This window comes from Ranitomeya imitator, chromosome 8, assembly GCF_032444005.1.
Source record: "Ranitomeya imitator isolate aRanImi1 chromosome 8, aRanImi1.pri, whole genome shotgun sequence".
In the NCBI taxonomy this organism is placed as follows: domain Eukaryota; kingdom Metazoa; phylum Chordata; class Amphibia; order Anura; family Dendrobatidae; genus Ranitomeya; species Ranitomeya imitator.
This window is the reverse complement of record NC_091289.1, coordinates 29,812,638-29,839,272: the sequence shown is the minus strand read 5'-3', so window position 1 is coordinate 29,839,272 and position 26,635 is coordinate 29,812,638. Positions and strand designations below refer to the sequence as shown.

The window sequence follows — 26,635 nt, the reverse complement described above, 5'->3', positions numbered from 1 at the left end:
TATTTTTTTTATTATTTTTTTTTCTAAAGTCTCCCTGAAAAAAAAAAAAAACACAGTGGGAGATTAATATTGGCCTTTCTGCTTGTGTGCCAGTCTTGACTCCTGGGTGCGTCATCTCTCAGTCAGTGGGCCATAGAACGCCTATTTTTGGTTTTATTTGTTTTATAAATTCTCCCTGAAAAAATCATTTTATTTTATTTGGTTTCTAAATTCTTCCTGATAAAATCATATTTTTTTTATTATTTTTTTTTCTAAAGTCTCCCTGAAAAAAAAAAAAAAAAAAAAAAAAAAAACAGTGGGAGATTAATATTGGCCTTTCTGCTTGTGTGCCAGTCTTGACTCCTGGGTGTGCCATCTCTCTCTCTCTCTCTCTCTCTCTCCAATTGTGGTCCATAGAAAGCCTATATTTTTTTTCCTTGATTTGGGTTCCAAAATCTACCAGAGAAAATAACTCCATCAATCATTGGTAGAAAAATATTGGCCTCTGGGCTTGTGTGCCACTCCTGATTCCTGTGTGCGTCATCTCTCACTCAGTGGCCCATAGAAAGCATATAGTTTGTTACATTTGTTTTCTAAATTCTCCCTGCAAAAATCAATGTTTTTTTTTTGGGGGGGTTTCAAAAGTGTTCCTGAAAAAAAAAAAAATAAAAAAAAAATAATAGTGTGACATTAATATTAACATTTGTGCTTCAGTGACAGTCCTGCGTGTGGGGCATCTCTCTAATTTGCAGCCACCAAAAAAAGAGTGTGTAACATTGGGCCTGATTTTCGCTGTGGTGTCACCAACCTGTAAAGGGGTAGCTAAATCATACTGAAGTTATAGCTCACCGTGTAAGTTGTGTGACTGCAACAAATAACGTTAGTTTGGTTACGTTTTTAAAACAATGAGGAAGTCTAGTGGAAGAGGTCGTGGCCGGGGGCGTTCATTGTCAGCTGGTAATGAGGGTAGTGGTAGTGGTGGAGCATCAGGTGGTCGTGGGGAAAAAAATATTGCACCTAAGTCTGGAGCTGTGGAGCCAGGTTCGTCGTCCGGCTACACAAGGCCTCGAACGCTCCCTTTTCTGGGATTAGGAAAACCGCTTTTAAAGCCGGAGCAGCAAGAGCAAGTTTTGGCTTATCTTGCTGACTCAGCCTCTAGCTCTTTTGCCTCCTCTCGTGAAACTGGTAAAAGTAAAAGCAGCGCGTCGTTAGTGGATGTTCACGGTCAGGGACAAGTCACTTCCTTGTCCTCTTCAGCAAAAACAACAACAGAGAAGAATGCAGCAGGCGACACAACGGGTTACTCCATGGAGCTCTTTACACATACCGTCCCTGGCTTAGAAAGTGAAGCAGTTAACAGTCCATGCCCATTACAAATTGAATCTGACATGGAGTGCACCGACGCACAGCCACAGCCAGACTACTATGCTGGTCCTTTGACTCAGACCACAACATTGCCCTCGCAGGGTGCTGATCAAGAATCAGACCCTGATGAGACTATGTTGCCCCATCACGAACGCTATACCACCGAACGACACGGTGACACAGACGAAGTTGCGCAGGAGGTACAAGAAGAGTTATTAGATGACCCAGTTCTTGACCCCGATTGGCAGCCATTGGGGGAACAGGGTGCAGGCGGCAGCAGTTCTGAAGCAGAGGAGGAGGAGGGGCCGTAGCAGGCATCAACATCGCCACAGGTTCCATCTGCCGGGCCCGTATCTTGCCCAAAACGCGTGGCAAAGCCAAAACCTGGTGGAGGACAGCGTGGCCATCCGGTTAAAGCTCAGTCTGCAATGCCTGAAAAGGTATCCGATGCTAGAAAGAGTGCAGTCTGGCATTTTTTTAAACAACATCCAATTGATCAGCGCAAAGTCATCTGTCAAAAATGTTCTACTTCCTTAAGCAGAGGTCAGAATCTGAAAAGTCTCAATACTAGTTGCATGCATAGACATTTAACCACCATGCATTTGAAAGCTTGGACTAACTACCAAACGTCCCTTAAGGTTGTTGCACCCTCGGCCAATGAAGCTAGTCATCAACGCAACATCCCTTCCGGCAGTGTAGGACCACCATTTAGCGCACCACCTGCTGTATCTGTGCAGGTATCTTTGCCAGGCCAAAGCAGTCAGGGTCAGGGAATCACCAGTTTCGTAGTAGGAAACACTGCATCTAGGGCACCGGCGGCAACAATACCATCTCCCACCGTCTCTCAGTCTGCCATGTCCACCGGCACCCCCGCTAGTTCCACGATCTCCAGCTCTCCAGTCCAGCTCACCCTACATGAGACTATGGTTAGAAAAAGGAAATACTTAGCCTCGCATCCGCGTACACAGGGTTTGAACGCCCACATAGCTAGACTAATCTCGTTAGAGATGATGCCCTACCGGTTAGTTGAAAGCGAAGCTTTCAAAGACCTGATGGACTACGCTGTACCACGCTACGAGCTACCCAGTCGACACTTTTTTTCCAGAAAAGCCATCCCAGCCCTCCACCAGCATGTTAAAGAGCGCATCGTCCATGCACTCAGGCAATCTGTGAGCACAAAGGTGCACCTGACAACAGATGCATGGACCAGTAGGCATGGCCAGGGACGTTACGTGTCCATCACGGCACACTGGGTAAATGTGGTGGATTCAGGGTCCACAGGGGACAGCAAGTTTGGGACAGTTCTGCCTAGCCCACGGTCTAGTAAACAGTTGTCTGTAGCCGTTCGCACCCCCTCCTCCTCCTCCTCCTCGTCCTCCTGCAGAAGCAAGAGCTCGTCCACAGACCGCAGTCGCACAAACACTCCATCCGCACCTGCCACTGTTGCACACCAGGTCTCCCATTATGGGGCAGCTACTGGCATACGTCAGCAGGCTGTATTGGCTATGAAGTGTTTGGGCGACAATAGACACACCGCGGAAGTTCTGTCCGAGTTCTTGCAGCAAGAAACGCAGTCGTGGCTGGGCACTGTAGATCTTGAGGCAGGCAAGGTAGTGAGTGATAACGGAAGGAATTTCATGGCTGCCATCTCCCTTTCCCAACTGAAACACATTCCTTGCCTGGCTCACACCTTAAACCTGGTGGTGCAGTGCTTCCTGAAAAGTTATCCGGGGTTATCCGACCTGCTCCTCAAAGTGCGTGGACTTTGCGCACATATCCGCCGTTCGCCTGTACACTCCAGCCGTATGCAGACCTATCAGCGTTCTTTGAACCTTCCCCAGCATCGCCTAATCATAGACGTTGCAACAAGGTGGAACTCAACACTGCACATGCTTCAGAGACTGTGCGAACAGAGGCGGGCTGTTATGTTTTTGTGGGAGGATACACATACACGGGCAGGCAGTAGGATGGCAGACATGGAGTTGTCAGGTGTGCAGTGGTCGAAGATTCAAGACATGTGTCAAGTCCTTCAGTGTTTTGAGGAATGCACACGGCTGGTTAGTGCAGACAACGCCATAATAAGCATGAGCATCCCCCTAATGCGTCTGCTGATGCAAAGTTTGACGCACATAAAGGATCAGGCGTCTGCACCAGAGGAAGAGGAAAGCCTTGATGACAGTCAGCGATTGTCTGGTCAGAGCAGTGTACATGACGAGGTACCGGGCGAAGAGGAGGTGGAGGATGAGGAGGATGATGGGGATGAGTATATTTTTAATGAGGAAGCTTTCCCGGGGGCACGGGAAATTGGTGGCGTGGCAAGGCCGGGTTCTGGTTTTTTGAGGGACACAAGTGACGTAGATTTGCCTGCAACTGCCCCTCAACCAAGCACAACCGCAGATTTGACAACGGGAACTTTGGCCCACATGGCGGATTATGCCTTGCGTATCCTCAAAAGGGACACACGCATTACAAAAATGATGAACGATGACGATTACTGGTTGGCCTGCCTCCTTGATCCTCGCTATAAAGGCAAATTGCAAAATATTATGCCACATGAGAACTTGGAACTAATATTAGCAACAAAACAATCAACTCTTGTTGACCGTTTGCTTCTGGCATTCCCTGCACACAGCGCCCGTGATCGTTCTCACACGAGCTCCAGGGGCCAGCAGACCAGAGGTGTTAGAGGGGCAGAAATCAGAAGTGGCGTTGGCCAGAGGGGTTTTCTGACCAGGTTGTGGAGTGATTTTTCTATGACCGCAGACAGGACAGGTACTGCAGCATCAATTCAAAGTGACAGGAGACAACATTTGTCCAGTATGGTTACAAACTATTTTTCATCCCTTATCGACGTTCTCCCTCAACCGTCATTCCCATTTGATTACTGGGCATCCAAATTAGACACCTGGCCAGAATTGGCAGAATATGCATTGCAGGAGCTTGCTTGCCCGGCAGCTAGTGTCCTATCAGAAAGAGTATTCAGTGCTGCAGGTTCAATACTAACAGAAAAAAGGACTCGTCTGGCTACCCAAAATGTAGATGATCTAACCTTCATTAAAATGAACCACAACTGGATTTCAAAATCTTTTGCCCCACCCTGCCCGGCTGACACCTAGCTTTCCTATGAAAAGGTCTTGCCTGTGGACTATTCTGAATGACTTTTCCAATCTCGTAATTTTCTTCACCTGATTGTCCAGCATACGACATGTTTCCACCTCACGAAATGGCCAAACTCCCCACACGGGGCCGTGCTATCGCCACTTTGCGCTTGGACCCTTGAGAGTGCTGTTTGTCTGAAGAGGTGGGTGTGGCCGCTTTTGGTCGACGGCACTGCCACTGGGTCCCTCATAGTACAATAAAGTGTCTCTGGCGGTGGTGGTGCGCACCCAACGTCAGACACACCGTTGTAATATGAGGGGCCCTGTGCCTGTACCGCCGGCCACAAGCCAGTTCCCCCCCCAGCTCAAACAGTGCTCTACCACTAGCAAAATTATCTCTCACAGCTTCACCAATGTGTAGTCTAGGCGCTGACATCCTTCAATGCCTGGCACTGACAATACCATTGTTTTGACATTTTTGTTATGTTAGGCCTTCGAAGCCTGTCTGCGGTCCCTTCTTTCTACAACTACTACACTGACCAGGCCACTGCTGGCCGTGTTACCCTGGAACCAATTTAAAAGTGCCTATAGTCAGCCCAATTTTGTTATGTTAGGCCTTCGAAGACTGTCTGCCGTCACTCCTTCCACTAGACTTCCACTGACCATACACTGCTGCCCATGTACCCCTGGAACCAATTTAAAGTGCCTACAGCCAGCCCAATTTTGTTATGTTAGGCCTTGGAAGCCTGTCTGCGGTCACTCCTTCCACTAGACTTCCACTGACCAGACCACTGCTGCCCATGTACCCCTGGAACCAATTTAAAAGTGCCTACAGCCAGCCCAAGTTTGTTATGTTAGGCCTTGGAAGCCTGTCTGCGGTCACTCCTTCCACTAGACTTCCACTGACCAGACCACTGCTGCCCATGTACCCCTGGAACCAATTTAAAAGTGCCTACAGCCAGCCCAAGTTTGTTATGTTAGGCCTTCGAAGCCTGTCTGCGGTCACTCCTTCCACTAGACTTCCACTGACCAGACCACTGCTGCCCATGTACCCCTGGAACCAATTTAAAAGTGCCTACAGCCAGCCCAAGTTTGTTATGTTAGGCCTTCGAAGCCTGTCTGTGGTCACTCCTTCCACTAGACTTCCACTGACCAGACCACTGCTGCCCGTGTACCTCTGGAACCAATTTAAAAGTGCCTACAGCCAGCCCAAGTTTGTTATGTTAGGCCTTGGAAGCCTGTCTGCGGTCACTCCTTCCACTAGACTTCCACTGACCAGACCACTGCTGCCCGTGTACCCCTGGAACCAATTTAAAAGTGCCTACAGCCAGCCCAAGTTTGTTATGTTAGGCCTTGGAAGCCTGTCTGCGGTCACTCCTTCCACTAGACTTCCACTGACCATACACTGCTGCCCATGTACCCCTGGAACCAATTTAAAAGTGCCTACAGCCAGCCCAAGTTTGTTATGTTAGGCCTTCGAAGCCTGTCTGCGGTCACTCCTTCCACTAGACTTCCACTGACCAGACCACTGCTGCCCGTGTACCCCTGGAACCAATTTAAAATTGCCTACAGCCATGTTTTATTATTTTAGGCCTTCGATGCCTGTCTGCGGTCACTCCTTCCACTAGTCCTCCACTGACCACACCACTGCTGCCCGTGTACCCCTGGAACCAATTTAAAATTGCCTACAGCCAGCCCAATTTTTTTATTTTAGGCCTTCGATGCCTGTCTGCGGTCCATTCTTTCAACTACTACTACACTGACCAGGGCACTGCTGCCCGTGTACCCCTGGAACCAATTTAAAATTGCCTACAGCCATGTTTTATTATTTTAGGCCTTCGATGCCTGTCTGCGGTCACTCCTTCCACTAGTCCTCCACTGACCACACCACTGCTGCCCGTGTACCCCTGGAACCAATTTAAAATTGCCTACAGCCAGCCCAATTTTTTTATTTTAGGCCTTCGATGCCTGTCTGCGGTCCATTCTTTCAACTACTACTACACTGACCAGGGCACTGCTGCCCAAGTACCCCTGGAACCAATTTAAAATTGACTACAGCCATGTGTTAATATTTTAGGCCTTCGATGCCTGTCTGTGGTCACTCCTTCCACTAGGCCTCCACTGACCACACCACTGCTGCCCGTGTACCCCTGGAACCAATTTAAAATTGCCTACAGCCATGTTTTATTATTTTAGGCCTTCGATGCCTGTCTGCGGTCACTCCTTCCACTAGTCCTCCACTGACCACACCACTGCTGCCCGTGTACCCCTGGAACCAATTTAAAATTGCCTACAGCCAGCCCAATTTTTTTATTTTAGGCCTTCGATGCCTGTCTGCGGTCCATTCTTTCAACTACTACTACACTGACCAGGGCACTGCTGCCCAAGTACCCCTGGAACCAATTTAAAATTGACTACAGCCATGTGTTAATATTTTAGGCCTTCGATGCCTGTCTGTGGTCACTCCTTCCACTAGGCCTCCACTGACCACACCACTGCTGCCCGTGTACCCCTGGAACCAATTTAAAATTGCCTACAGCCATGTGTGATTATTTTAGGCCTTCGATGCCTGTCTGCGGTCACTCCTTCCACTAGGCCTCCACTGACCACACCACTGCTGCCCGTGTAACCCTGGAACCAATTTAAAATTGCCTACAGCCATGTGTTATTATTTTAGGCCTTCGATGCCTGTCTGCGGTCACTCCTTCCACTAGGCCTCCACTGACCACACCACTGCTGCCCGTGTACCCCTGGAACCAATTTAAAATTGCCTACAGCCAGCCCAATTTTTTTATTTTAGGCCTTCGATGCCTGTCTGCGGTCCATTCTTTCAACTACTACTACACTGACCAGGGCACTGCTGCCCGTGTACCCCTGGAACCAATTTAAAATTGCCTACAGCCATGTGTGATTATTTTAGGCCTTCGATGCCTGTCTGCGGTCACTCCTTCCACTAGGCCTCCACTGACCACACCACTGCTGCCCGTGTAACCCTGGAACCAATTTAAAATTGCCTACAGCCATGTGTTATTATTTTAGGCCTTCGATGCCTGTCTGCGGTCACTCCTTCCACTAGGCCTCCACTGACCACACCACTGCTGCCCGTGTACCCCTGGAACCAATTTAAAATTGCCTACAGCCAGCCCAATTTTTTTATTTTAGGCCTTCGATGCCTGTCTGCGGTCCATTCTTTCAACTACTACTACACTGACCAGGGCACTGCTGCCCAAGTACCCCTGGAACCAATTTAAAATTGACTACAGCCATGTGTTAATATTTTAGGCCTTCGATGCCTGTCTGTGGTCACTCCTTCCACTAGGCCTCCACTGACCACACCACTGCTGCCCGTGTACCCCTGGAACCAATTTAAAATTGCCTACAGCCATGTGTTATTATTTTAGGCCTTCGATGCCTGTCTGCGGTCACTCCTTCCACTAGGCCTCCACTGACCACACCACTGCTGCCCGTGTACCCCTGGAACCAATTTAAAATTGCCTACAGCCATGTGTGATTATTTTAGGCCTTCGATGCCTGTCTGCGGTCACTCCTTCCACTAGGCCTCCACTGACCACACCACTGCTGCCCGTGTACCCCTGGAACCAATTTAAAATTGCCTACAGCCAGCCCAATTTTTTTATTTTAGGCCTTCGATGCCTGTCTGCGGTCCATTCGTTCAACTACTACTACACTGACCAGGGCACTGCTGCCCAAGTACCCCTGGAACCAATTTAAAATTGACTACAGCCATGTGTTAATATTTTAGGCCTTCGATGCCTGTCTGCGGTCACTCCTTCCACTAGGCCTCCACTGACCACACCACTGCTGGCCGTGTACCCCTGGAACCAATTTAAAATTGCCTACAGCCAGCCCAATTTTTTTATTTTAGGCCTTCGATGCCTGTCTGCGGTCCATTCTTTCAACTACTACTACACTGACCAGGGCACTGCTGCCCGTGTACCCCTGGAACCAATTTAAAATTGCCTACAGCCATGTGTTATTATTTTAGGCCTTCGATGCCTGTCTGTGGTCCCTCCTTCCACTAGGCCTCCACTGACCTGTCTACTGCGGCCCGTGTACCCCTTGAACCAACCTAATAAAATATTTAAAAAATTAATTTGATTATAAAAAATAAGATCGTGTTGAGATCTCAAATGCAGACATTTTAACAATCAAAACAAACACACAACAAATATCTGGAACTGTACTACAAAGGTCCAACAGCTACAATTTCTTTCTCCTGCAAGAAGTTAACTGAAAGTTTTTTGGAGTTGTTAACACAGATATGGCATCCACCGAGTGTTGTCCTGTCGCGTCTCCTTTAAATTATTTCCAATAAGATGTTAAACTATTAATTTAATAAAATCAATAATTAAAAAAATAATTGAGTAAGTCAAAAGCACATTGCAAATAAACATTAATTACAAATCAAGAAGCATGGCGCGTCCGAGGGTGAGTAGATACCGAATAAGAATATAATCACCCTCGGACGCGCAATGCTTATTTACAACAGCCTTCCTTCCTAAGAATCAGCCCTTCCGTGGTGTAGAGAGAGGTTGTGTTACACTCCAAGGTGTTCCCCAGGTTGCCTTTCCTGAGCTTCTATCTTCAGGCTCTCATTAAATTGTGGTTAAATGGAACAACTGCATTTGGCGTACTAGTTGGTTTGGGGCCTACTATCGGTGTCTGCCACTCCTTGCTGTTCTCCTGGTTTCCTGTCCTGAAATTCCATTTTCAGCCTCTCGTTAAGTAGTTGTTAATGTTAGACTGCATTTGGCCTACTAGTTGGGTTGGGGCCTACTATCGGTGTCTGCCACTCCTTGCTGTTCTCCTCCACTGAACAAAGCTGTGCCGCCTGTTTACTACGGTTGCCAATTTTGAACTGCATTTCGACTACTTACTGATTTGGCCCTACTCTCTGTGTCAGCCTCTCATTCCAGTTGTCCTCCACTGCAATGCCCCCTGGTTATTCCTGTGTTACCAATTTTGAACTGCATTTAGCCCACTTTCTTCTTTGGGCCTATATCTGTGTTTCCACTTCATCGTGCCCATTGCCCAGCCAGTGATAGATGAGTCTGCTGGTACATTGACCCATAACGCAACATTCCCCGTGCACGCTACACAACAACATTGTGACCCTGCTGAAAGTCAGGTTGCTCTTCCCGCATACCATACCACCTTACACGGGGACAAAGAGGAAGGTGCAGATGAAAGTGCAGGTTCCTTCATCAGGTGGGGGGAGGAATACTAGTTGGCGACGTCACTGGCACAGGGCCTCTCATAGTACGCAAAAGTGTTGCTGCCGGTGGGAGGCGCCCCCGCCGTGCAAACACACCGCTGTACTTTGAGGGGCCCTGTGCCAGTGCCAATGCCAATGAGTGGGCCCCCCCTGCTTGCTCAGGATCACAGCACTTGCAAAGTTGAAATACTTACCTCTCCCTGCTCCACTGCCGTGACGTGGTCCAGATTTACTGGGCCCACTAATTACTTGAACCAGCCCTACCCCCCACAACTTTAGCCAAATGACCCCCAATTTCAAATGCCTTCCAATTATTTTAAGGTAAATTACGCTTGACAAGCTTCATTAAGAAGAATGGATGGTTTTGACATTAAAATGGGCACTCTAGGTGTTTTCCTGGCCCCCACTCACTGCCGACTATGCTGCCCCATTGACTTGCATTGGGTTTCGTGTTTCGGTCGATCCCGACTTTACGTCATAATCGGCCGATTTCACTCGACCCGACTTTGGACATAGTCGGGTTTCGCAAAACCCGGCTCGACTCTAAAAAGGTCAAGGTCGCTCAACTCTATTCCTCAGGGTTATCAGTGAAGAAGCTTTGGCTGTCTGTAAGCGGATAATGAGGGATCTTGGTGTCACTACTGTGGGGTAGCCATGAGCTGGAAGTCACAACTCAGGAGGGGGACAGAGTGATTTGGATGTGGCTCGTTACTCTCAGACCTGAATGAGGCTCTCAAGATAAGAAAGGTTGAGGACCACTATCCTAAGCTAGTTGATTCCCTGAGATCAAGAGAAAAACAGTGACAAATTTCGAAGAGGCTAAAACATAAGTGCGCATGCACCCTACTGCGGGCAAAGCCCAAAACATAACCGCATGCTCCCTTATGGTTTGACCTCAGCTTGCAGTAGAGCAGAGCAAAGGCGCGAGCCGGCGAGGTCTGTGCGCAGGCGTGATTTCTCCCAGCTATGTGGATGATTCAGGAGGTATCATCCACGTCAATCAAAGCAGGCGGACAGCAATCATCAGCCGGGAGGAGGGATCGAAGCCTCAGCAAGGACACCCATCGGACCAGCCCGGCAGGAATTACATAGAGCGTGGGAGGTTTTTGGAAGCATACGGGTGGGGGATTATATACGCTTATGGAATGCAGCATAGGCTCTGATTAAGGTGCTAGTCTTAGTTCAGACATGAAACAGGTGACATGTTCCCTTTAATACTGAATTGCTTCCTCGCTGAAGCCGAATCAGGCCTGTTGACTCCGTGACATTGTTCATTTGTAAGGGGATATAATAAAATCACCAGCCTCATAGCAAATGCAGAAGCGCATCCTCCTCACTATATGTATATACACCTTGATATTCTAAAGCAATGAGATATTGTTCCCCATCTCAATTGTGACCTTGTCATGTCAAAGACGTGGTAGAAAATTGTGCTGAAGTACTAGATCATTTAGCAATTTTGCAAAACACATGCACGAAAGTTAAAAGGTGAAAAGGCTTAACTCTGCCTCATTTGTATGATGAGTACATTCACATCCACCGAACAAAAGACATCTTAACACTGGCGGAGACATTTCCACTGTCGCTTCTCCATGGAAATTTGGAATGTAATGTACTTAGATTTTGTTCTCGTAAAGTGGTCTCTCCCTCAGATTCAGCTCGTTTATATGGCAGCCATTAAAATATTTTTATTTATTATCTTACAGTCCTGATCATGCACCTACCGCCAGTAATAGAGGTCCCTCCACCTTCATCCATCAGCCCCTGAATAATATCACATGAAGTGGCTGCCAGTAGGCGAGCTCGTGCCCGAAATGCCCGAACAGCTGGGCTAGATTACGCCAAGACTCCAAGCTAGGAGACAGCTCGGAAAAGTAAAGAGGTTTTACTCAACTTTTTCAAAACTTGACAGAAAAAAGGCATTATTATAGAATGAGTTCTAACTTTCCAATACAGTTCTCTGCAGATTCAGCCCCGCAGTTCTGGCGATCTCCGCTTCAGTCAATCACACCACTACGGTGAGCGGTCTTCTACAGGGTCAGGAGCTTCTGACCCAAACTGTGCCCTCTCTCCGGTTTAAGCAGGAGACAGCCTCGTCTGCCACATTGCAGGAACACAAGGGCATTGATAAAGGCCACATCAGGCCAGCTTAAGAGAAGCGCTTACATGCTCTTTGCTATAGTTTGTCAGCGCTGCACTCCTTGCTTAGGAAGCCAGCAATCTGACTGCAGAGGGAGATTGTTTGTTAGGCAAAGCAGTAGACTATAGACTTAAACCCCCTCTGTTCTTGAAAATAAAGGGGATGTTTTAATACATTAAGTAGCTTGCAGTGCATCTTAGTTGCACAATCACTTTGCAATTTTAAGCATTTAATTAAGAACAACTCTTTAAAGCCAGGTGTACACAATGGGCAAACCAAGCCTTACACCAGTTACTTTGAACCTGTTAACGGATGAGGTGCTTCCTCACAAATCCTGCTCTGCTAGGTCGCTGGGTTCTGCTACAGCATCACGAGGGTCTACCGACAAACCTGGCTTGGCTACAACCACTGAGCATCTTTTTACTAATGACGTGTCTCTTGACAACGCCAGCTCTGCTACCTTGCTAGGTTCTACTACTTCACCAAAGATGAATCTCATCATCTCCAGCTCAGCACTTCCAACACTTTGCCGAGTCCATAGTTTCCATGTGGCCGACTGCCGCCTCCTTTGCTCCAGCTCCCAGCCAATCTCTACAGCCTTTGTTGGCCCGGCATCGCTGCATGATCATCATCACTCCATACTGTATTCCATCTGATCATCTGGACCAAAGGCTTCATCTCTCCATGTAAGAAATTAAACACAGCCGACCAACCACCCTAGACATGGTCCATATTTCACAATGATACATGGTGGCTCTCAAATGGATTCCTAAACCGGAAAGAAGTGGCGACACGTCTAACTTTTAGGATTTATCCTCAGATGATTGGGGACAAGAGTTGGGCATTTGTACCATGGGGGTAAATATTTCAATACTACATGAGCCATTGTAATGGGAAACGTCTGTGCCAACACTTAAGTACTAACGTCATGAGTAGTAGTAGCGTAAAAGCCAAGACAAACAGAGGATATCGGTGATCACACGGATGTTGATAAATCCTCCCCTATAGACACTGGAATTACTACAGTTGGCACAATCATTGTTGTAATTGTGGAAAAATAAATGGTATCCATGGTAGGAGCACAGAGGGTGCGTCAGTAGTATAAATATAAGGGCATCGCTTGTATCTGCAAGTGGGGAAAAAAAAAAAAGTCTGTTCCCATGAAAACATAGATAAGTGCCATTTATTATGGAGATGCCAAGTTACAAAAGTACATGACTGACGAGAATAAAAAAAAGTTTTTAAAACTGAAGTAAAATTGGGCCTGTGGGTCTGCATTTTGTGAAATGCTCATTAGAATCTACTATATAATTGTCTAAGGGTCACTTCCGTCTGTCTGCCTCTTGGAAATCCCGCGTCGCTGATTGGTGGTGGCCGCGACCAATCAGCGACGGGCACAGTCCAGCGGCAAAATGGCCGCTCCTTCCTCCCCGCAGTCAGCGCTCACACAGGGTTCATAGCAGCATTAACAGACCGTGTTATGCCGCGGTGTAATGCACTCTGTTAACGCAGCTATTAACCCTGTGTGATCAACTTTTTACTATTGATGCTGCCTATGCAGCATCAACAGTAAAAAGATCTAATGTTAAAAAAATATATACTTCTATACTCACCCTCTGTCGGCCCCTCGGATCCAGAACAGGCCTTTCCCGCTCCTCGCGACGCCCCAGTGAACGATTCATGAATTGAGATCTCGCGAGATCACCGGGGCGTCGCAAGGAGCCGGAAAGGCCTGTTCTGGATCTGAGGGGCCGACGGAAGGAGAGTATACCACTATTTTTTATTTTTATTTATTTATTTATTTTTAACAGGGATATGATGCCCGCTGTGCTATACACTACGTGGGCTGTGCTAAGCACTACGTGCGTGGGCTGTTATATACTATGTGAGCTGTGTTATATGCTACGTGGCTGTGTTATACACTCCGTGGGCTGTGCTATATACCAGAGGTATCAAACTGCATTCCTCAAGAGCTGCAAACAGGTCATGTTTTCAGGATTTCCTTGTACTGCACAGGTGATAATTTAATCACCTACACACATAAGGATTACAGCACCTTGTGCAAAGCTAAGGAAATCTGGAAAACACGCATGGTTTGCGGCCCTCGAGGAATGCAGTTTGACACCCCTGCTATACACTACGTGGCTGGCCGCGAACAGTCAGCGACAGGCGCAGTCCGGCCGCGAATTAGCGCAGGATTTGAACCACGCTTCGCTAATTGGTCGCGGTTGGCCAAATCCTGTGTATTCAATGTATTATTCTAAAATCTTCATAAACAAACTACATACATATTCTAGAATACCCGATGCGTTATAATCGGGCCACCATCTAGTAAAAAATAAATTGCCATCTCCACTTCGGTTTCTTGAAAGAAAAAAAAAAAAAATTAATTATCCCATGTCCATCCTGACACTGTTTGCCAACTATGGGACCAAGGAAGATAGTCTTCTGCTATACTTGGCTAATACCAGTAGCCCCTCCTAGTTTAAATACATTTCTCAAAAAAATAAATAAATAAATAAATAAATAAATAAAGGGAAAACTAAAATACCACATCCTAGATGTCACTTAATGAAATATTCCAGTTTCAAATCTTTATTCATTACATAGAGGAATGTGTTGAGAATAAAACAAAAACGATCAATGTAAATCAAAAAAATTAAATATCCCATGGAGGTCTGGGTTTAGAATGATACCCAAAACCAAAAAGGAAAAAAAAAACAAATTACAGGCTTATCTAACGTGAGTGGAAGTGCCTCAAGACAAGGTACTGATGCTCAGTAGCGTGTGTGGCCTACACGTGCCTGTATGACCTCCCTACAACGCCTGGGCATGCTCCTGATGAGGCGGCCGATGTTCTTCTGAGGGATCTCCTTCCAGACCTGGATTATAGCAGCAGTCAACTCCTGGACAGTCCATGGTGCAACATGGCGTTGGTGGATGGAACGAGACAGGATGTCCCACATGTGCTCGACTGGACTCAGGTCTGGGGAACGGGCGGGCCAGTCTATAGTATCAGTGCCTTCATCATGCAGGAACTGCTGACACTTCATCCACATGAGGCCTAGCATTGTCATGCATCAGAAGGAACCCAGGGCCAACCGCACCAGCGTATGGTCTCATCCTGGTACCAAGTGGTAGTCATGGTACCTCTGACAAGCACATGGAGGGCTGTGCGGTCCTCCAAAGAAATGCCTCCCCACACCACTACTGACCCACTGCAAAACCTGTCATGCCGGAGGGTATTGCAGGCAGAACGTTCTCCATTGCGTCTCCAGGCTGTCATGTCTATCATATGTGCTTAATGCAAACTTGCTCACACCTGTAAAGAGCACAGGGCGCCAATGTCGAATCTGCCAATCTTGTCTGGAAAATGCCAATTGCTCTGCACGGTGTTAGGCTGTAAGCACAACACCCACTTGTGGACATCAGGCCCGCATACCACCCTCATGGAGTCCGTTTATGACAGTTTGAGCAGACACATGGATGTTAGTGGCCTGCTGGAGGTCATTTTGCAGGGCTCCTCCTTGCACAAAGGAGAAGTTAGCGGTCCGGCTTCTGGGTTGTTGCCCTCCTACAGCCCCCTCCACAACTCCTGGTATCTTCTCCATGCTCTGGACACTTGACAATCACAGCTTCCCTTCTTGTCACAGCTCACACTGATGTGCCATCCTGGATGAGCTGCACTATCTCAGCAACTTCTCTGTGTTGTAGACCAGGGGTGGGGTGTCAAACTGCATTCCTCGAGGGCCGCAAACCATGCGTGTTTTCAAGATTTCCTTAGCTTTGCACAAGGTGCTGTAATCATTATGTGTGTAGGCGATTACATTATCACCTGTGCAGTACAAGGAAATCCTGAAAACATGACCTGTTTGCAGCCCTTGAGGAATGCAGTTCGACACCCCTGTTGTAGACACCGCCTCTTACTACTGTACAGTATCTCTAGGGGTGAGAGAAATGACAAAATGCAAAAGTGACCAAACAGCCAAAAGGATGAGAACAGAGAAATGGTCTGTGGTCACCACCTGCAGAACCGCTCCTTCATAGGGGTGTCTTGCTAATTGCCGATCATTTCTACCTGTTGTCTGTTCCATTTGCACAACAGCAGGAGAGACACATTCACAATCAGTGTGGCTTCATAACTGGACAGGATGGTTTCACAGAAGTGTGATGGACATGGAGTTAAACACCACAATGTTAGTGTGATGAGGGAACAGCCGCCATCTTGGAACAGGCATGCTATCAGATTGGCGTGACTCCATTTTGTCTCCTGGACACAGGAGTGCTCCTGGCCCCCACCTTTGCTAATGAATACAGTTCCTATTAGTATGCTAACGGGCTGAGCTCAGTGTAAACTGTAGACGGTAGTTCAAAGCCCCATGAGGAAACCACGCCACCAGGGGGCTTGGAAATGCTTGGGGGCTTAATTTAAACACGCATGCCAAGTGGCCACTGGATACACATCTATTATGGCAGCCCAGCCAAACCGTCTCCAACATGGAATTGTGAATTATGGACGCATCGTCCGAGGTACAGGCTCATAAAAAATATTCTCCTTACCCTAAAGAAATTGTGCATCGAACAGTGTGACTCCCGTGACGGTGGAAGGTCTGAAACCCGAGATATAGGGATCAGCCTCCCACAGGGACCGAATGGGTCCAGGTTTGATCCCAGTACGACCGGCAGAACAAACCACAGGCGCTGGTACTGCCCGTGTGCTGATCCGATCATCCTGAGAGAAGTTATCCCATTTATTAGATATTGGAATAAATCTTGCAGGGAGACAGAGGGGGTGGAGATTGCTAAGCCCACCCAGCTGCAGGCAGGGGGGCTCAGCCAGGTATAAGAAGACGCTGAGGTCACTGGGAGGGACTCACTCCACAGAAGAAGATGATGATGACATCTTAAGGAACAGGGTATGCCAGCCAGAGGGGAGCAAGCACATGCTTTCTGGGGGCTGCCCGGCAACTAAGTTTTTGGACCTGCGGAATGCTATGCCCCCCGGCTTCCACAAGCGACCTTCGACCTGGTAAATTGACCTCCAGCTTTATACCTTTAAGCCTTGTATTATTGTTGTTATATTGTACTCTGACTAACTCTTGATATATTGTGATTGTATATTTCTTGTAATTATCTAGTGTGCCCTTAAGGCAATTAAATCATAAATTAATTTTGGGCTGATCCTTTTACTCGGATTGCGAATCTTAGAATACCCAGGGTGGGTAACAGGGCAGTCTCCCCGGCGGCCATTTGCTCTAGGTGCAGTCCCTTTACTGACCTGAGAGACAAAGGGGGCGCCGGAGAGCTGGACCTGTGTAGTGACGTCACGGATTGGTGACGTGGGAGGAAGGGGTAATCCTTCACAGTGGTGGCAGCGTACGTGGGATCAGAGTAATAGTGTGCGTGGGACCCCTACTCCCAGACACTAAAGACTACCAGTGGTAACTTTCACTGCTGGGGTCTTAAGGTCAGCCCAGCACTAGACGGTCAGAGTGTAGATATAATAAGTTGTGTGCAAGGTCAGGGGTACAGCTGTGTCAGTAACCAGAGGTTCCAAAGATGGCGGATGGCACCAGGAGTGCAGTGAGGGCGCAGGCCAGTGCTATGGCCTATGAGGAGGTGGTGGTGGACGGTACTGTTCCAGGCGAGGGGGAGCTCAGCCCAGACTCCCCAAGGAGCCAGCCACCCGTGCTTAGTCCGGCAAGGGACTACCCACCACCTACCCGCCCCAGCCTGTCCACATCAGCGGCCCTTGTTGCAGCGGCAGTAGCACGTCTCGAGGCGGGTAATGAAGACGCCTATATGAGACTCATGGCAGCTGCAGAGAAAGCAGCGGAGGCCGAGCGTGCAGAACGCCGTGAAGCAGAGGAGCGGGAGAGGGCAGAACGCCGTGAAGCGACAGAGCGAGAGAGGGCAGAACGCCGTGAGGCAGCGGAGCGGGCAGAGAGAGCTGCTGAGCGGGCAGCGGAGCAAGCAGCGGCAGAGAGAGCAGCGGAGCGCCAGCACCGACTGGAGATGGCTCATCGCGGGCTCCCGCTGGACGCCCCAGCACCGCCAGAGTCCAGGGTTTCCAAAGTCCGGGCCGAGGACTTCCCTCTGCTTGAGAAGGATGGAGACCTGGATTCCTTCTTGCTGGCCTTTGAAAGGACCTGCCTTCAACACCATCTGGCCCCGGATCAGTGGGCAAGATACCTGACCCCCCGTTTGAGGGGTAAGTCCCTGGAAGTTTTGGGGGACTTACCTGCCGGGGCTGAGCAGGACTACAGCAGCATCAAGCGGGCCCTGATCCAGCACTACAACCTCACCCCAGAGTCTTACCGCAAGAAGTTCCGGAGCCTGCAGCGGGGCCCAAAGGACACCTGGACCGACCACATGCGGGCGTTGCTGAGAGCTGCAGAGCACTGGACCTCGGGTCTAGCGCTCACCACCCGCCAGGGGGTCCAGGAACTGTTCGTCATGGAGCAGTTCTTGTGGAACTGCCCAGAGGACCTCCAGCAGTTCCTCCGTGACCGGAAACCGAAGGGGGCTTCTGCTACAGCCGCCCTGGCAGATGAGTATGCCAATAACAGGGCGCCTGAGCCAAAGAAGCCTGCCAGCAGCACCTGGAGAGGGGGTAAGCCCAATCCTGCCCCTGTTCCCCCAGCCCCCAGAGTGCAAGGGGTGTACCCCCCTGCTGCCCTCTCCAGGCCAGGCGCAGAACCCAGACGTTGTCATCACTGCAACCAGCTGGGACACTTCAAAGCTGCATGTCCCCAGCGTCTTAAGGCCCCATCCCTGTCCCCGGAACCGTCCACTGTTTTATGTGTGGGAGGGGGTGGTGGGAGGTCCCTGGACAATTACCAACCCGTCACTATCGGCCGCTCAGCGGTCATGGGACTGCGGGACACAGGCGCTGAACGAACCCTAGTACGTCCTGAGGTGGTGTCCCCTCAAGACTTGGTGCCAGGGAGAACCCTGTCCGTCTCCGGAATTGGAGGCGTGGAACCGGCGCTGCCTGTCGCAAAGGTGTTTTTGGACTGGGGTGCCGGGAGGGGAATGCGGGAGGTGGGAGTAACGTCAAATATTCCTGCTAATGTATTACTTGGGACCGATTTGGGGCGGCTAGTGTCTCAGTATGTGGCCACTGAACCCCCAAGTTCGGCTCCCCAAGAATGTCATGACTCTACTGTGAATGTTGATGTGTTGAATGTGCCTCCAACAGTGGGGGAGGGAGTGAAACCTGAGGGTACTCCATACACTGACACCACACACGCAGGGCTCACAGGGAGGACAGGTGAGGAGACTGTAGGGGAGAGCTCAGAGGTGGAGGGAGGGGCTGCTACGGGCAGTGTAGGGCCCCTAAGTGAATCCAGCCTGCTGAGTCTAGGGCCCCTGCAGGAAGAGGAACAGGCCATGGGGGGAGGAGGCGTCCCGGGAGAGGAGCCACCAGGTAAGACCCCAGGGCAGGAGTTCCCCACACCCGGGATGTCAGGAGGGCAGGGAAGTCTGCCTGACCCGGCGACTTGGTCAGGAGCCGGGGGGAAGCGGGCGCTACCCATGGGCACAGTGGTCGTGGCCGCTGTCACCAGGAGTGGGAGCGCCGGAGCCCAAGGAGCCTTGCAGAGGTCCGACGGCTTCCCCCTCTCTGACCAAGTGCAGCAGCCAGGAGACAGATCCCGGGGAGCTGACAGCGGATGTGGCGGTGTCGTCCATTCTCACCACATCGAGTCAGGGATTTCAGGCAGCGTTGGAAGCCGACGCTAGCCTGAAAGCTCTCAAGGAGCAGGCGGCACAGCCTCCTGGGGAGTCAGACCGCGAGCGGGTGGTCTGGGACCAGGGACGGCTGTACCGGGTATCGGTCCAGCAGGGTTCACCGGAGGCGTGGCCCAGGGACCGACAGTTAGTGGTACCCTATCCGTTCAGGGCGGAATTGTTGCGGATAGCCCACGAGATTCCCATGGCCGGACACCTAGGGATCGCTAAGACCAGGGCCAGGCTAGCGCAGCATTTCTACTGGCCTGGAATGAGGACCGAGGTAATTGCCTACTGCCGTTCGTGTGACACCTGCCAGAGGGTGGGGAAGGCGGGGCGGCGCCCCAAAGCCCCACTGGTAACTCTGCCCATCATTGAAGAGCCTTTCTCGAGGGTGGCTGTGGATCTCATTGGACCTCTGTCCACTCCCAGTCGCTCCGGGAAATGCTTCATATTAACGGTAGTGGACTATGCCACTCGGTACCCGGAGGCGGTCGCTTTGTCATCCATTCGAGCTGACAAAGTGGGCACTGCCTTACTGGAGATCTTCTCCAGAGTGGGGTTTCCCCAGGAAATGCTCACCGACCGAGGGACCCAGTTCATGTCCCAGCTGATGGAGTCTCTCTGTAAGCAGATCCAGGTGCAACATCTGGTAGCCAGCCCGTATCACCCACAGACCAATGGCCTGTGTGAGCGGTTCAACGGCACCTTAAAGCAGATGCTTAAGATGTTGGTCGACTCCCACGGGAGAGATTGGGAGCGGTATCTCCCACACCTTCTATTTGCCTACCGGGAGGTTCCACAGGCCTCAACGGGGTTCTCCTGTATGGGCGACGTGTACGGGGGCCCCTTGCTCTAGTGAAGGAAGCGTGGGAAGGAGATTTGGCCACCCCTGGAGTGTCGGCCATTGAGTATGTTGTGCGCTTCCGGGACAGAATGACGGCCTTGACGCAGCTGGTGCATGACAATATGGCCCAGGCCCAAGCTGACCAGAAGCGGTGGTACGACCAGAATGCTTGTGAGAGGACCTACCAGGTGGGTCAAAAGGTGTGGGTACTGGTCCCCGTCCCACAAAACAAGCTTCAGGCAGCCTGGGAGGGTCCATACCTCGTGCACCAGCAGCTCAACGCCATCACCTATCTGGTCACCCTGGACCACGCCCGTGGAAGGAGGAAGGCCTTCCACGTGAACATGATGAAAGCACATCATGAGCGGGAGGCTTGTGCCCACCCAGTGTGCAACCTCCCGGAGGAAGGGGAGGTAGAAACCCTCCTGGATCTGCTTACCCAAGTCAAGGCGGGTGGATCCATCGAGGATGTGGAGGTTGGCCACCAGCTTTCGGAGGACCAACGTTCCCAGCTGGGGGGTCACCCTACACCCCTTTCAGGAGCCGTTTAGCAGCCTGCCCGGAAGGACTGAGGCAGCCGTCCACGATGTGGACACCGGCAATCACCCCCCGATCCGGCGTTCAGCATATCGGGTCTCTCTCGAGGTGCAGCAGCACATGCACCAAGAGATAGACGAGATGCTGAAGCTGGGGGTGATCCAAGCATCCAACAGCGCGTGGGCTTCGCCGGTAGTCCTCGTCCCTAAAAAGGACCGGACTACGCGGTTCTGCGTGGACTACCGGGGGCTCAACGCTGTGACGGTCACCGATGCGTACCCAATGCCGCGCATCGATGACCTGCTCGATCAGCTGGCCGGGGCCAAGTACCTGACCATCATGGATCTGAGCAGGGGATATTGGCAGATTCCCCTGACCCCTAAGGCACGGGAACACTCTGCCTTTATCACCCCATTTGGACTGTACGAGTCCACGGTGATGCCCTTCGGCATGAAGAATGCCCCTGCCACTTTTCAGCGGATGGTCAACACGCTGCTCAAGGGACTGGAAGGGTATGCGACTGCGTACCTGGATGACATTGCCATCTTCAGTCCCACCTGGGAAGATCACCTACAGCACCTGGCGCAGGTGTTGAGGAGGATCCAGAGGGCAGGGTTGACCATTAAGCCGGAAAAGTGCCAGCTGGGTATGAGTGAGGTCCAGTACCTGGGACACCGGGTAGGTGGGGGAGCTCTGAAGCCAGAGCCCGGGAAGGTGGATGCCATCACCTCCTGGCCCTCCCCCAGGACCAAGAAGCAGGTGATGTCCTTCTTGGGGACGGCCGGGTACTATAGGAGGTTTGTTCCACACTATAGCACCCTGGCCAAGCCCCTGACGGACCTCACCAAGAAGAAGCTGCCCGTCGCAGTCGACTGGACAGTCGCCTGCGAGACAGCTTTCCAGGCGCTCAAAACCGCCTTGTCTAGCTCTCCTGTACTACAGGCAGCCGACTTCACGCAGCCGTTCGTAGTACAGACCGACGCCAGTGACTTTGGCCTCGGTGCTGTGCTCAGCCAGGTCGACACTACGGGACATGAACACCCCGTTTTGTACCTGAGCCGGAAGCTCCTGCCGAGGGAAGTGGCCTATTCCACGATGGAGAAGGAATGTCTGGCAATTGTATGGGCCCTGCAACGCCTGCAGCCATACTTGTACGGACGCCACTTCACCGTGGAAACAGACCACAACCCCCTCAGCTGGTTACACTCGGTCTCTGGGACGAATGGGAGGTTGCTACGCTGGAGCCTGGCTCTCCAGCAGTATCACTTCAGCATCCGCCACAGAAGTGGCAGAGACCATGGTAATGCTGATGGGTTGTCCCGACAAGGAGAAGGTGTGGAAGGGCGCATGGGGGAACACAGGAATGTGATGCCCCCTAGCGCCCTCTAAAGCTGGGAGGTGTGATGAGGGAACAGCCGCCATCTTGGAACAGGCATGCTATCAGATTGGCGTGACTCCATTTTGTCTCCTGGACACAGGAGTGCTCCTGGCCCCCACCTTTGCTAATGAATAGAGTTCCTATTAGTATGCTAACGGGCTGAGCTCAGTGTAAACTGTAGACGGTAGTTCAAAGCCCCATGAGGAAACCACGCCACCAGGGGGCTTGGAAATGCTTGGGGGCTTAATTAAAACACGCATGCCAAGTGGCCACTGGATACACATCTATTATGGCAGCCCAGCCAAACCGTCTCCAACATGGAATTGTGAATTATGGACGCATCGTCCGAGGTACAGGCTCATAAAAAATATTCTCCTTACCCTAAAGAAATTGTGCATCGAACAGTGTGACTCCCGTGACGGTGGAAGGTCTGAAACCCGAGATATAGGGATCAGCCTCCCACAGGGACCGAATGGGTCCAGGTTTGATCCCAGTACGACCGGCAGAACAAACCACAGGCGCTGGTACTGCCCGTGTGCTGATCCGATCATCCTGAGAGAAGTTATCCCATTTATTAGATATTGGAATAAATCTTGCAGGGAGACAGAGGGGGTGGAGATTGCTAAGCCCACCCAGCTGCAGGCAGGGGGGCTCAGCCAGGTATAAGAAGACGCTGAGGTCACTGGGAGGGACTCACTCCACAGAAGAAGATGATGATGATGACATCTTAAGGAACAGGGTATGCCAGCCAGAGGGGAGCAAGCACATGCTTTCTGGGGGCTGCCCGGCAACTAAGTTTTTGGACCTGCGGAATGCTATGCCCCCCGGCTTCCACAAGCGACCTTCGACCTGGTAAATTGACCTCCAGCTTTATACCTTTAAGCCTTGTATTATTGTTGTTATATTGTACTCTGACTAACTCTTGATATATTGTGATTGTATATTTCTTGTAATTATCTAGTGTGCCCTTAAGGCAATTAAATCATAAATTAATTTTGGGCTGATCCTTTTACTCTGATTGCGAATCTTAGAATACCCAGGGTGGGTAACAGGGCAGTCTCCCCGGCGGCCATTTGCTCTAGGTGCAGTCCCTTTACTGACCTGAGAGACAAAGGGGGCGCCGGAGAGCTGGACCTGTGTAGTGACGTCACGGATTGGTGACGTGGGAGGAAGGGGTAATCCTTCACAGTTAGTGATCCTTTAATTTTTTTTCAGCAGTGAGTGCCACCATTCAAACAGTTCGGGACTCCTGCAGGGTCAAAACCTCCAGCAGTCAGACCCGTATGCCCTATGCTGTTGACAAGGGATAAGATGTAATGACAGGACAGCCTAAACGCAGGAGACCGGCAGAATCCTGTATTAGTTTTGGTTTCTGCTCCCCTATTCTTGAGCACAAGCCCTCTCCTTTTTTCACTGCATGGACTTCAAGTTTTGCTAGCCAAGGAAGACACCGGACCTTGTTCATATTCAGAATTATAATATACATGATCACAGATGAACAGTAACATGTACACTGGGTGTAAGACATTAATGACCAGTGAAACATTCTCTTTATTGCACAGATGTGCCCGGCTTATGCAGATGACCGGAAGTGGACCAAGTGCAATTCAACAAGACGTCGGATCACACATGGACAAATTTATGGGGCCGTACACTTTTTTCTTGGCCCTGATCGGTGGAGGATGGCTGGAGATAGATATAGTTATATATTATATTTCATATTCTGCATACCAGAGTTGAATCCGATATTTAGATCGTACTTAGCCATGCAAGTCAATGGGACATACGATGCCATCCAAGTGCAGTCCAATTGCCACGGACTGACAGAATGAAGATGGGTGAATTTTTTCCTTTATCTTCTCATTTGAATCGGATCACATTATGATCATACTCGAAGGTGCGATTTGCATAATCAACCTGATTCTCTGGCATGAGAACATATGCTCGTCAGCACCTGCCCATGTCATAGCGAGTTTCGGCAATTACTCAAAAGCAGTTCTAGTGCAAGACACCACCCCCCACTAAGTGACATCCATACGCCTCTATCCTGCATCTGAATAAAGAAAGGTTTGTGAAGACCGTCCCTTTAAATCTGAAAAACAGACAAAAAAAATTTAAAAAAAAAGCAGTAGAATCTATTAACTCACCAACAGGTTTATAAAATAATTGTTACTCGCCAAAGTGTAATTAGAAAAGTTTGTGAGGTGCAGAAAGTTCTCACATTTGTTTCGCTAGGTTGTGAAGTCCTCCTCGGCTTCACGGGCAGGCGCCGCTATTACATGGGAACAGGAGTTCTTACCGCCAATTAACTGAATGTCCTTTGTAAAATGAGAAGGTGCTCAGCAGAGTATCACGACTTTAGGTACTCGACGAGCAAATTATGCAAATGGATTCTAATTAATTCGCAAAATTTAATTTGTCTAGCCGGTATCACTGCGCTGTAAACGCCAGACGTGGAGTCAAAGCAAGAAGAAAAAAAAAAAAAAAAAAAGCAAATATTTAACATTTACTGTCGCAAAAGGTAAACAAGTATATCCTGGTTCCTCAGGGGTTAAAGGAGATCACCCCAAAAATTACAAAGAAAATTTGTCTTTGCCTTTCACTGAATGAAAAAAACTAAATAAAATAGTTTTTAGCCTGTGTACACACGGCTCGGTACTTATGCAGCTTCAATCCCACAGTGGCCAGATGTTACAGCATAGTGGATGGCATTTCAAGAAATCCCAAGCCCACAGACATCTGTGGAGACGGACATGTGGCGCGTCTCTCCAGACCGCAGCATGTTAAGTCACCAATAGAATGTATTGGACGCGGTAAATCCGCACGGTTTAGTGACCACACGCAGATTCACCTGCGTTCAATAGACGGCGGCGCTTTGGACACGGCTAGTTCCGGATCGTGGGCAACTGGTATAAAAAAACTTTTTTTTAGAGTGGAAACCATGAAAATGACAAAAAAAAAAAAAAAAAAAAAAAGAAGTTTGGATTAAAGTCATTCTCTTGAAACTTTTTTTTTTATCTTTCCAAATCTTAAAAAAAATAGAAATATAAAAAAAAAAAAAAGGGGGGGGGGGGGGGAGCAGGAACATGGTGTAGGTGCAGATTCACACTGCGGACATAATCAATGAGAAAAACAAAGTGAACAAATACCCTGCAGTAAGTAAATAGTAATAATGTGTGTAAATCACATGGGGCACTTGGATGACACTTTCGATAACAAAAGCGGAAAAGCCGTCCCACCGCAACAAGGTGTACCCCAATCTTTAGTATTGCCCCCACTACAGGTGCCCACCGATCTCAGTGGAGGGGAGCAGCAACGAGCGCCACAAGTGTACAGTTTAGAGCGGTGCTAGGAGCTCCCTCCATACACGCACACCCCGACATAGCAAGGTACCCTACATCCTAAGTGAAGAAGGGGTTAAAGTCATTTGGCTGCAATACCCGACACGTCCTGTGCACAGGGGTGGCGCTGTCTGTAGACATTTACCCTACTCATTTCCCCCCCACAGGCTCCTAATAACCTAATAAGGATGTCAGTCCAATATATATATATATATATATATATATATATATATATATATATATATATATATATATATATATATATATATATATATATATATATATATATATATAGTCACAAGTTCCATAAGTATTTCTATGTTTTGGGTAGGCTGAGGTAACTTTATACCCTCACAGCACAGTCCCTAGAACAATACGTACACAACCTTACAATGCATGAAGGGTTACCACAGTGCAGACATTTGGAATGTGAAGGGTTAATTTAAAAAAAAAAAATAATAATACTAAAAAACCGCATCGCGCAGTCACCTGTTGCTCGTCGCCGTTCCCACTCGGCTGTTCCCTAGAAGCTTGGAGGAGCAGGTTCCCGACATACTGGTCCGTCTTCACAGTCACCACAGCCCGACCTCCGGCAGCACCTCCGTCCTCAGGCCCCGGCCGCCACAGATCCCGCGGCGCCATCTTGTCACCGCTGACACGTGTGTATATAGAGTCAACACTTGCAGGAAAGCTCCTGATTGGCTGCGACGCACCGGACGACAGTGCGGATTGGCTGGTCAGAGGCTAGTGGGCGTGGCCTTGACTTACCTGGCGCAGGTGACTGCCTGAGCAGTAATGTGCACAGCGCCGTGTACCCGGGGAGAAGCCTTATATTATATTATTATTATATTATATTATTATATTATTATTATATTATCGGCGCTGTACACACGGGCAGATTGATATCCTAGTAGTCACATTTGCAGCTCTCCCCCAGCATTCTCTCAAAATTGCATTAGATTTACAAAGGTAAAAACCTTTTT

General features: G+C 49.5%; 1 protein-coding gene across 1 annotated transcript in view; it reads right to left on the bottom strand.

Moving 5' to 3' along the window:
• The window catches only part of LOC138647555 (sortilin-like), a 51,614-nt gene extending 25,311 nt beyond the window's left edge, over positions 1-26,303 (bottom strand). The window contains exon 1 of the mRNA XM_069736632.1: positions 26,142-26,303. Within this exon, the coding sequence (XP_069592733.1) occupies positions 26,142-26,294 (153 nt within the window). The 5' untranslated portion in view covers positions 26,295-26,303. The remainder of the gene's footprint in view (positions 1-26,141) is intronic.
• Positions 26,304-26,635: the final 332 nt, after the last annotated feature.